This window comes from Mixophyes fleayi, chromosome 6, assembly GCF_038048845.1.
Source record: "Mixophyes fleayi isolate aMixFle1 chromosome 6, aMixFle1.hap1, whole genome shotgun sequence".
Lineage (NCBI taxonomy): Eukaryota > Metazoa > Chordata > Amphibia > Anura > Limnodynastidae > Mixophyes > Mixophyes fleayi.
The window spans coordinates 70,397,551-70,410,344 of NC_134407.1; the positions used below are offsets into that span (position 1 = coordinate 70,397,551).

General features: G+C 41.9%; 1 protein-coding gene across 1 annotated transcript in view; it reads right to left on the reverse strand.

Moving 5' to 3' along the window:
* Positions 1 to 579, reverse strand: part of KIF19 (kinesin family member 19) — a 63,997-nt gene extending 63,418 nt beyond the window's left edge. Inside the window, exon 1 of the mRNA XM_075216831.1 lies at positions 254 to 579. Coding sequence (XP_075072932.1) covers positions 254 to 292 — 39 coding nt within the window. The 5' untranslated portion in view covers positions 293 to 579. The remainder of the gene's footprint in view (positions 1 to 253) is intronic.
* Positions 580 to 12,794: the final 12,215 nt, after the last annotated feature.

A 12,794-nucleotide genomic window follows, 5' to 3' on the forward strand; every position in this document is an offset into this window, starting at 1 on the left:
ATATACACATATGCATATATATATATATATATATATATATATATATATATATATATATATATATATATATCTACACACACACACACACACACATATGTGTGTGTGTGTGTTACTACTATCAAGCAGGTGGTGATGTGACCTACATATCTCTATAAGGAAGTTAGCTCTTGCTGACTTGCTGAGAGGTTTTAAAGGACCACTGGGTAGCTATAGGTCAGTAACATGACAGACATGTGGGTATATGGTGATTTACCGTGAGCTGCTGGTCCTTTGACTCCCCTCCGTCCTTCATGGCTGGATGTTGAAGCACAGTCAGTGTAGTGGGTTATCCGTACATGTCACAGCTCACAGCAGGGGTTCCCAGGCGGAGGTCTCATCACACGGCTTTACAATAACATCATTGAAGCTGCAAGTCCTATGCAATACATATTTGATAGGAAAATGGAGGCAGGGACAGACAGAGAGGGCAGGCAGACAGATATTCATGTGTGGTTCTGGCTGGGAAGTGTAGCAAGAGCGATGTCTATGAGAGGACTTCAGCAGGTTTGTCTCACTCCTTTATCTCTGCTCTCTCATGGATTCCCTGGAGATTTGGAAACCCAACACAACAAACCAACCCCAGCTGTCACTGCAGTTCTCACATGCTCCCTCTTGTGGGGTCTTTCGGTACTGCTGTTCCATTTTCCTCTAGAATTCAGGACTTGTGAACAGGCTAGGCTGCCTTTCTACCAATTATTATTAAAGTAGACTACACTGTGATATAAAAAAAACAATATAGCACTAGAGAGCAGAATAAAATGCATAGGGAAAAATTAGAGGAAGGTATTAAAGTATGAAAATTAGGTTAAAAGTGAAGATCGGGAGCTGCTTAAGTAAACGTGGAGTACACCTCCAAAAATATACGATTAGATACTCAGTGCTGCACCTTATAGTCGCATTGAAATGTTAATATCTAGGTATATGGGTAATCATGTACTAGCAATGATTATTACACTTCAAATCACACTTACTCCAGGAATCGTCCAAAGCTTGCAAAAGTACAAAAACTGAAAAAAAGTTTAAAATGCATAGCGGGGAAGTTTTCCCCAAATAACACACACTGTGACATAACCTTTTACCAAACCCAATAATGACACGGACACCAAATTAAAGTTGGAATGAATGACGGTGTTTATTAATCGGAATGAGAACTTTAAACCAAGAGGACTGTAAGGCGGACGAGAGCAGGGCAGTCAGGAACGCAAAACCAATAAAGGTGGAAAGGTCAGACCATAGTACCACCAACCCAGGATCATACCTTATCTATTGGCCAGTGCTAAAATCAAGTCTAATGGCAAGACTACGCCCCCTATATAACCGCCAGTATAAACCATACAATACTGGCCCAAAGGTCCTCATCACAGTCGGACCAACCATGGTATGACACCATAACCAAAGAGGGGTAGTGACCTATGACAAGCTCAACCGAGCACCATATGCACAGTTACCGACTGCACTGCTCTCCTACTCTGCAACAACTCATAAAAAAGACCTTGCCCATAAACTTGCAGGGAGGGCGGGAGGAATCCGGAAGCAGGAAGAACATTAACCAGTCTGCACTGACTTATAACTGTGTATAAGTCCCATCCCCTTCCTGCTCTTATTGGCAGATAATAGGTTCTTTGGTAAGTCACTCACCCCCATGATTTTAACTACGTTTAGTCTGATGGCCACACTTCTCAAACAGTCCAAAACGTCAATTGTAGTCCAAAACATATGTACCAGCAAAAATAAGGACAGCAGTTCAACCTTAAATCGACTCGCAGCACCTTACACCAGAATGTTTAACACCGGAGCTTTGAATCGACCACCCAGTGGTATCGTACCTGGAGAAAAGAACCAGAAAGCATATCAAGGTATAAGGGGTAAGAGTGAGGGGTAAAATCCTGTTGCTGATGTCGATATTTGGGATCTACTGTACATTTTTTTTAAACAAGATACATAAATTAAATGGATTATGCTACTAAATGCATTTTATATATAATACAATGATAAAATGACAAGTCAGTTGCTATGGACGTTGGTGGATTTTCAGTATGGAAGAGCAAAGGGAGCAGTTTCTGAATTAATTTCAATAAATCTGTTCTGAAATTCAAAGAAAAACAAGACAGTATAGATGATCTTTCTATAGAAATGTTTTTCTTTTAATTAGGTTTAGTTCTATTTGCATTAGCCTGCAAAAATAAGGACTTTTCTCATTCAGTATGTTGTCTCTAGTGCACTGAGCTGCTTAAGTATGTATGAATCATTGTAGATATCTTTGATCTTGATGGTAAACACATTTTCTGGACTCAAGTGTAAGGCACGCTTATGCGTTCTACTTCTTAATCTCTTTATTTTTGCAAAAACAAGAGTTCCAAACAGTAGTTGATAAGAAAGTTGAGGTAGAGGATTCAGGACATATCGATAAGAGTATAGAAATGAAGAACCTATCACAGAGATAAATTATCACAAACATTACTTTTTTTTTTGTTAAGATTTAACCATGACTTAACCTAAAAAAAAAAAAAGAGGTTCATCCAATCCCTCCGTGATCAATAAAGGATATTACTAATATGGGACTCTGTATCGTTGCTGATAGGTTTTCTCATTTTTTCTTTTTTTTAAAAAAAAGAGAGAAAAAAAAAGAAGGGGAAGATAGAGAAGTAAAGGAGGAAGCAAGGAAAGGGAGAGGGGTAAATCTGATCAATATATCTGAAAAATAGTTTCTGAAGTGGCGGGCGTTGTAGCTTGATGGTAGGAGTGCCAAAAATTCCAAACCTTGTGAAAGTTTAAAATTTTGCCGTGAAGCAGGCTGGTAATATATTCCATAGTGGTCATGTACCACACCCTGGATACTACACTTTGAAGGCTTGGTTGGGGGGGGGGGATTTCCATTCTTTCACTATCTATATGTTCTACTTTTGTTGCAGCCAGAGCCTGATTAAGAATTCAGGCCACCCTAGGCTAATATGCTCATAGCGCCCTCTTGCATTCTACACCAGGCTAATACACAGTCAGTGGCTTCCTTCAACACCCCCCTTCCCCCAATGCTTATGATCCAAGGGTCATAGTTATCTTTGTCACTCACTAATTTTTCACTGTAATCAGAACTGTACAGGAGAACATAGGCATTAATAAGCGCTACTGAGGGTGAAGGGGGAAGGCTGTCACGCATGCATCTTCCGCTGTCCTTGTCTCTCCTACATGCTTATCCTGATGCACCCGCCCTATGATGACTCATTGTCTTCAGCCTTTACCGTGAAAATATGTCAACTTTAAAACCTTACTACATTTTTCTTTAATGTTTTATTTATACTGTGGAGAACATCTATTCTCTTATATTTGAAAATTAATTTCAGCTTATATCTCTCCCTGTCACCATTGGCTGCAGTCTAGTCACCAGTGCCGTAACTATTTTGGTGCCCTGGGCGAGACAGGGCACCGGTGCCCCCAATCTAAGTGGGAATGGCATTTGACAAGTGGGTGTGGCCAACCTAATGTGGGTGTGTCCAGCACTTTACTTAAAGAATGTGTGTATATATATATACATATATATATATATATATATATATATATATATATATATATACACACAGTGGTGGGATTCCAATAAATTAACAACCGGTTCTCTGCCCTAATGACTATTTAAAGCATGCTAAAAATATATAGTGATAGGTATTATGCAGTGGTATTGTGTGTGTAAATATTTCACAAAATTGTCTTGTATATAAGAGCTTATGAATTTATATGTAAATTGTCACCACTTCTTCAAGTAATTTTGAAAACCTAATCAATAGGAATTGAACACCAAGAAAAGTATTTTACTGCTACAATATTATACATGGAAATAAATATTAAATACTAAGGCTAATAATTAACCAAGTACTATGGTAGCTAAAGAACATTTTAATGGTGTTATCACACACAATGGCAAGTGTGCAGAACAGAGGCAGCCCACTGTGGCTCTCATGCTATTATGGAACTACAAATCCCAGCATGTATTATTAGTCTATATTTGCAAATCAGTTCAACAGCAAGAGAGACACAATTGTCTCCTTCTGTCATGAATAATCAGCATCACAGTAAATCTTTAGCGAAAGCAGAGTACAGGTAAACCTCTTCCCCTTGGTGTGTGGTAGAGAAAGGCATTTTTACACCAGTGAAGCTGGATTCACACACTGTAAATACTCCTACATATGAGGACCTGCAGACACGGGAGGGGACAAACGGCAGACCTGGAGGAGAGTGCAGACACGACGCAGCGGTGCATGGCAGCGGAGCCTTTCATTCAAGATGTGCCTTTGACTTACGCAGTGGAACGCATGTGCGTTCCACAGACAGGAAGTTAGGTATTTGGAACGCAAATGCCGAACTTCCTGTCTGTGGAACGCACATGCGGTCCACTGCGGAAGTCGAAGCCTTTTCTTATCACTGGCAACAGAGCTAGGTAGCGGGCGGCTGCTGCGCCCTGGGCGACGGCACCGCCCCCACACCACCCTAGTTACGACTCTGCTAGTCACCTACTGGATAATCAGGCCCTGGTTGCAGCCAATGCTTCAATGAGTACCAAAGTCACAGTTATCATATAGACCAATGATCTCTGTACTGACATCCAGCTGCATTTGCTGTGTTGTGGACATAAATAACTATAATTAGAGGTAAAATGTGATTGTTTTACCAAGTTTGTACAAGGCCATAAAGTGTAACCTTTCTTTTTTTAGCCATAAGAAAGAAAAAAAAATTGATTAGCAAAGGTTTCAGATGATCAGTTGAGATTTAACCTTTCCAGATGTTGAAAGGTGTATGTGTAAAAGCAATGTATGACCATGGTGCATTGTGTATTAAAATCACTCTTCAAATGTTGATGTTGATTGGTTGATTACAAATCAAGTATATCTTACCCTTATTTCACACCTTGTTTGTAGGCAACATACACTTTTACACAGCTGCGGCCGTTCAGTGTCAGACTGTTGTCTTAGGTGCTCCCTGGGAAATGCAGGAGCCAATTAAATAGTGCTGCTAGAGTGGCCATACCTGGCCCACAGAGAGCATGGCTAGTTGTTATTAGTTTCACTGTAGCACTAAAGGTTAACTGTAGACCTGAATACATTGCAAGCGCAGGGGATCTGAGAACTTAGATTACTATCTTTTCAAGCTCACTTGTACAATGTCTATGTCAGGACTTCAACAAATGTCATAATACGCTGTCAGCTAAAATTTTCAGGACATAAGTAGATATGTGAAAGTGTACCTGTCATTTACTGAAGTGGTGACAGGCAGTTTGTGGTCTAAACCAATATTTAGCCTATCAATTGATTCGGAACTAATGAGATCATTAGTGCCTCATGCCTTAACTATGTCACTGGTTCCTAATGAATTGATAGCCTACAGCAGTGATGGGCAACAGGCAGCCGTAGGACCGCATGTGGCTCTCCAGATTTTATTCCTTATTTATTTATAGTTTGTAACACTTGTTTAAAATGCCTGCTAATATAGTTTTACAGATAGTTGTCTATTACTTTCATTAGATGAGATTAAGGGTAATGTACGGCTCTTTTGAAGGTTAGTCGGCCGCCCATGCTGTCCTGAAGTTATCGGGTTTCCACTCACTGGCTTAGTCTTATGTAATACAATGCAGCTCACAGATATATTACTGCATGCACTCATTCAGAAAACTACATTTCCCCACCCAAAATGGCCGATGTAATTTGCATTAAACTTCCCAGAGGCACGCTGGGGACCTGCTCACTACAGCCTCAGACTGCACTTGAAGCATCCAGTGACAGTTAGACGGTGCAACAAGTTGCAAAAGCCCTTTGATAGATGGGCATTTTGATGACAGAATGTATTAGAAGCATACTTGCCAACTCTCCTGGAATGTCCGGGAGACTCCCGCATTTCGCGGGAGTCTCACGGACTCCCAGGAGAGTGTGGCAATCTCCTAGTGAAGTGAGCAGAATTAGGTCCAAAACGCCACTATTCACCGGGAATTGCAGCGTTTTTTGGAGCCCCGCCCCCTGCATACCCACCTCCCCCGGCAGGCTCCCGGATCATACTTGCCATAAGTTTGTAAGTATGATTAGAAGGCTTCAGGAGAGTCTTGGGGAAAAGGGAAGGAGCCAAAAACGGTCTGGCTGTGAGTTGTGATGTGTGATTGCTGGCTGGGCTAGTCTCTCAAAGTATTTAACCAGTGAAACCAATTTCACTGAAGCACAGAACCTAACTTCGAAGTGAGATATAATTATTCAGTGACCTATGTGTTGTAGTGACTTATGTTTGCATATTGCTGATTTCTAAAGTATTTACTATATGACAAGTTGAATAACTTTGCATACTGAAGGTCATGTGGTATTACTTTTCTCCACTGCTGCTACTAGTCTGCCATGGTGGTAAAACTTTATGCCGCAAGTAAAGAGAATAAACCCGCGAGATTATGCAGTTTAAGTCCTGTGTCCCTTGTTTTTTTCCAACACTATTGGGGGGAGTTTTGCCTCTCTACCATACCACTGGGCCTGTAGAATCCTAGCTTACACTACTTCTGTGTCACCAACCATCCTCTCCAGTACACTTATGACTATTTGGATCAGCCCACAAAATGGCTACTTAATTTTATATAGGTGAAAGGTGCTCTTTAAAAATGTAAATATATTGTTTGTCATTAAAAGGCATCAAAAAGGTTAAGCTGTGTTTCCAATTTCAAGTTCAATACAATACAACCTGTAAAATCGTGAAAAACAACAGCGGTACTTGTATCTCAGGATGGCAATTGCAGAGAGTCCACACCAGAAAACACGCTTCATTGTTTTAATAAAGCATTTTTTCCTTAAAGACAATAAAATTAATATTGTTTTTCTATTGTTTTTTTTTTTTTTTAAGTGGAACTGGAAGCTATGCAGGTGGGAACTGACAATGCTGGGTCACACATGCGCAGAGGCACCTTGATAAGGCTGGCAAAACGGAAAGAGTCCTCTTACTACAAAACTATCACTTGGGAGCTGAATATTACTCAGCTGTCCACTGAAATCTTCATGGTAAATAGCGGTGAATAAAGATTTTCTAATGCTGCAATTAGCAGTAATACAACATCTATTGTATCGCCATTCCATGACAAATAGACCCCATGGACACAGGCACCACTTAGAGAACTTCTAAAAATGTAAAATAAAACTTTTGTATACAGCAACAATTATCACACATAATTTAAAATTCTACAATAATACACAGGATGAGTATAGTTATGTTTAGTTTAGACAAATTTTGGGACTCAGTGAAAAAGAGGAAAAGTTGTGAGTTATCTTTCAATCCAAACAAGTTTTATCAGACGTCTGTGAATGCTATTATAAGACCTGGTATGACATAGACTTGTCAGAGATGCACTGAGATTAACATCCTGCCAAAATGAAAGAAATTAATGTAATTAGAAGTGTTCAGATTAAAGTGTTAGGGTTGTGCCAGATGGGACGCTGATGTCATGCAAAATCGTGGGCTTATAACATATGTCTGAACGGGGTCTTACAGAACGCTATTAGCTGCACTGCTGCAAGTCTTGGAAGTCTACAGCTAAATTAGTGTCATCTGAGATTAACAAGCAGCAGGTAGTGGCAGTTGGAAGCAAATGTGTTATTGACCCGTCACTAAATTAGACTTGCTTAGCCATCAATAAGACCTACCTGTGGGTTTTAAAATTAGCTTTAAGTGAAATTATTTATAAGCACATCAAAAAACATATTGTATTAATTTGGAGCAGTGTAAACCTTTTCCAGATGGCGTGTAGTTTGGGATTTTAAAATTAAAAGGCTATTAAGTAATAAAGTACAAACATCACACATGATATAACTCATCTTAGCCAGATATATTCTTTCTAGCACTAGACTGTTTAAGTGTGATATAAGATCAGGTTGCTGTGGGCTATGAAGAATTTTATTCTGTATGCATTATGTTATTAAGGATTAAGTAAAGCTGTTCTACCAACTTGAGGAGGTTGCTTGATTGGACAAAACAAAACAAATTTCATGTCAAATGCAGGATAAGCCCTGGATTTCCAGACACTCCAGCAGCTCTCATCCTAGAGCAGGGGGTTAGAGGGCTGCACTGTAACTCACAGCTCATGCTGCTTCTCCATGTGGGCGGTGTGTGCAGAGCGCTGTTGATGTCATCAGTGGGTGTCACTAGCGCTGAGCACAGAGTTCTTTCCCACATTGTAGCTATTGTGAAAAAAGCTAGAACCCTCCTTCATTGGACACCACAGCAGGTAGGAAACTGTGGGGAAGACATGGAAGTGTGGTGAGGACCTAAATCATTTAGTCCTCAGAGGACGAATGATGAGAAATGAAGCTGAAGCTGATGGGTTGGAGAAGGTAGAATCGTGAGTAATGAACCTGAACATAAACAAACAAGACTCTGAAGCACCAACAAATGCAAATCCAAACTTTGCTTGTGCAAAGCTTGGTAGGAGTGAGGGCTTTATAAAGGCTGCATACAGGTCAGGCCTCTTAGTCAGGATTGTCATCTATATAAGCATTGTGCATCACCCATGCATTGTTTTGATTTGTAGGGTGATAATAACTGCAGTGCGCAGTGTTGATGATGCACTGCCATCTGTCACCTGTAGCCACTATTGCAGAGGATCTTCACACCAGAGCCTCAGATAGTCTTAATCCACAACTGCTCCTGCCAGCAGCAGATACAGTGTTGTTCAGGGTAGAACTGAGGGATAGAAGATGTGAGGATACCTAGATGGGTCCCCACCAAAGCATCAGTCTGGGGAAAAAGTGATGTTTAAACACCTCAGGTTAATAACCCTTTTAAATATCTTAGAATATACACAGATCAGCCCCAACATTAAAACCTTGTGCCTATTATTGTGTAGGTCCCCTCTGTGCCACCAAAACAGCTCTGAGCCGTCAAGGCAAAACCTCTAAAGGTATCCTGTGGCATTTGTTACCAAAATGTTAGCAGCAGAGCCTTTAAGTTCTGGAAGTTGTGAGGTGGGGCCTCCATGGCACGGACTGGTTTTTCCAGCACATCCCACAGTTGCTCGATCGGATTGAGATCTGGGGAATTTGGAGGCCAAGTCAACACCTTGAAATCTTTGCCATTTTCCTCAAACCATTCCTAAATATTTTTTGCTGTGTGGCAGAGTGCATTATCCTGCTGAAAGAGCCCACTGCCATCAGGAAATACAGTTGCCATGAAGGGGTGTACTTGATCTGCAACAATATTTTGATAGGCAATGGTACACATCAAAGTAACATTCACCTGAATGCCAAGACCCAAGATTTCCCAGTAGAACAGTGCCCAGACCACAACACTGCCTTTGGTGGCTTGCCTTCTTCCCATAGTGCGTCCTGGTGGCATCTCTTTCCCATATAAATGACACACACACACCCGGCTGTCCACATGATGCAATTGAGAACGTGTGCAGGTCTGGCACTCGTACCCATTGTAGACATTTTTGGCTGTGTACAGGGATCATCAGCATGGGAACTCTGACTGGTCTGTTGTTAAACAGCAAGCTATGAGTACTGTGTGTTTTGACACCTTTCTATCATAGACAGCATTAACTTTTGCAGTATTTTAGGCTACAGAAGCTCTTCTGTGGGATTGGACCAGACGGGCTAGCTTTCGATCCCCACGCGCATCAATGAGCCTTAGGTGCACATGACCCTGATGCCGGTTCACCGGTTGGCCTTCCTTGGACCACTTTTGGTAGGTACTATCCATTGCAAACTGGGAACACTCCACAAGACCTGCCATTTTGGAAATACTCTGACCCAGTCATTTAGCCATCACAATTTGGCCTTTGTCAAAGTTGCTCAGTGCCTCCTGCAGCTCCTGTCTGTCAAGAGCTTTGTTGGACTTTTATCTTTATAGGTATCCAGTTTGCAGTTACACTGCTTCCCCAAAGGGGCCACTGTGGTACTTTGACATCTCTGCTACCTGCCAGAGCTATGCTCATTACTCCAGGATGCTTAGCACCTGTCCCCAGCATATATAAATCTGCCTGTCCCAGCAACCTTTGCCAGTTCATCTGTTGCCTTGACCTCTGCTGGTTCTCCTGTGAGTTATCTTTGTTTGACTTCCTGGTTTTGACCTCTGCTTGTCCCTCCATTTTGGCATCTCTTCCTGTGACCCCTGACTCGGCTTTGTTGTGACCCACACCTGCTTCTCCCTGGTATTGTGCTGGATCGTCTGACTTTAATCCCTGACTTGTTTGACCCTTCTACTTTACGATGTTTGTATTCCATTGCACCTCTAGCAATACAGCACCTACAGTCTGCATCCTGTGTGTCATCTCCACTGCCTAGCGGTAGCGCCTCACAGACCATCGCATCCTGTGTTCAGTATCTCTGGTGTATCGGTCCGCAGACTATTGCTTCCTGTGTGTAATCTCCACTATCTTCGTAGATCACTATACTTTCTCGACTTGCTGATCATCCGGTGCCTCCTGCTACCTGTGATGCAACGCATCCAGTGCCTCGAGCCTCCAGAGTCCAAGTACTCTTTGCTATAACGGCCATACTCTGTTGAGTTTTCATGCCTTACCATTTATTGCATCACTTACCTGTGTAACCCGTGTTAAATAAAAACCACTTCATTCACCTTGCATTCTCTCAAGGGTTTTTATATTGGGAATCCTGACACTCAGATCCTTACGCTTGCCCATTATTCCTGCTTTCAACACATCAACTTCAAGAACTGACTGTTCACTTGCTGTCTAATATATCTCACCCCTTGACAGGTGTCATTGTCACAAGATAATCAATGTTATTCACTTCACTTGTCAATAGTTTTAATGTTGTGATGTATATCTCAGAACATATCACCTTCAAATTAAATGTGTATCTGTGTATTCTATTGCCAGGTTTTCACAACTTTTTTTCTTATTTTTTTTAGAGATATACCAAGTACCCCTTAATGTCTGTAAATGTATAAAGTATCCACTTACGTCTCTAATAGTTACCTATTCACTCTTATGTGTGTAAATATTACTAATTCTTCTATAGGTATGTTTATCAAGTTTTCTCTCATATCTTTAAATGTTTACCTATTCATCATGTCTGTAAATGTTTACAAAGTTCCCACTTGGTACACAACGCTTATTAGTTATGTCCGTCAAGGTTTACTCATTCACCTATATGCCTATGAAAATTTACCAAATACCACCCTCTGTGTTGTCAATATTTATTTACCCAAACCCACTTCATGCCTAAAAGTACTCCTGTCTTACATAGTCCTGGGGTCCACATATAGCAAATTTACAGCATTAAATCAAGACTAGGGGGTAAATGTATCATCCTCCGATTTCTGCAAGTCACCGGCGACTTTGCAGTGAAAAATTAAAGCACGGGTGGCTTGTAAAGGCAAGTATTGTGTGTAGGTGGTGCGGGAAGAACGCAGGTAGTATTGTGTGTAGGTGGTGCGGGAAGAACGCAGGTAGTATTGTGTGTAGGTGGTGCGGGAAGAACGCAGGTAGTATTGTGTGTAGGTGGTGCGGGAAGAACGCAGGTAGTATTGTGTGTAGGTGGTGCGGGTAGAACGCAGGTAGTATTGTGTGTAGGTGGTGCGGGAAGAACGCAGGTAGTATTGTGTGTAGGTGGTGCGGGAAGAACGCAGGTAGTATTGTGTGTAGGTGGTGCGGGAAGAACGCAGGTAGTATTGTGTGTAGGTGGTGCGGGAAGAACGCAGGTAGTATTGTGTGTAGGTGGTGCGGGAAGAACGCAGGTAGTATTGTGTGTAGGTGGTGCGGGAAGAACGCAGGTAGTATTGTGTATAGGTGGTGCGGGTAGAACGCAGGTAGTATTGTGTGTAGGTGGTGCGGGAAGAACGCAGGTAGTATTGTGTGTAGGTGGTGCGGGAAGAACGCAGGTAGTATTGTGTGTAGGTGGTGCGGGAAGAAAGCAGGTAGTATTGTGTATAGGTGGTGCGGGAAGAACGCAGGTAGTATTGTGTGTAGGTGGTGCGGGAAGAACGCAGGTAGTATTGTGTGTAGGTGGTGCGGGAAGAACGCAGGTAGTATTGTGTGTAGGTGGTGCGGGAAGAACGCAGGAAGTATTGTGTGTAGGTGGTGCGGGAAGAACGCAGGTAGTATTGTGTGTAGGTGGTGCGGGAAGAACGCAGGTAGTATTGTGTGTAGGTGGTGCGGGAAGAACGCAGGTAGTATTGTGTATAGGTGGTGCGGGAAGAACGCAGGTAGTATTGTGTGTAGGTGATGCGGGAAGAACGCAGGTAGTATTGTGTGTAGGTGGTGCGGGAAGAACGCAGGTAGTATTGTGTGTAGGTGGTGCGGGAAGAACGCAGGTAGTATTGTGTATAGGTGGTGCGGGAAGAACGCAGGTAGTATTGTGTATAGGTGGTGCGGAAAGAACGCAGGTAGTATTGTGTAGGTGGTGCGGGGAGAACACTGATGGTGTGAAACAATGTGTTACTATTTATGTTCTTTCCTGTGCCATTGAGCTGGGATTAGCAGGAGAAGAGGGGTTATGTTAGATTGCTTACAAGATGTTAAGAGCCTTGTGCTGGAGTTTGGAGCAGTAAAGCAGATTGTCTCAGAATAATTTATAGCCATGTCATAGAAAGGTCATGTTTGGAGAAAGCAGTAGTATACATGAGGTAAGGCACTGGTAGGGCAGTACCATATCTAAATAGAGAATTGTGAAAATGCAGAAAAATAAATTCATTGCCCATCACTGTGCCGTGAAATAAGGACACAAAATCGTACTTTGCATTGTACAACACATCTTTCAACTTTTTATTTTATCTACTTTCCCTAA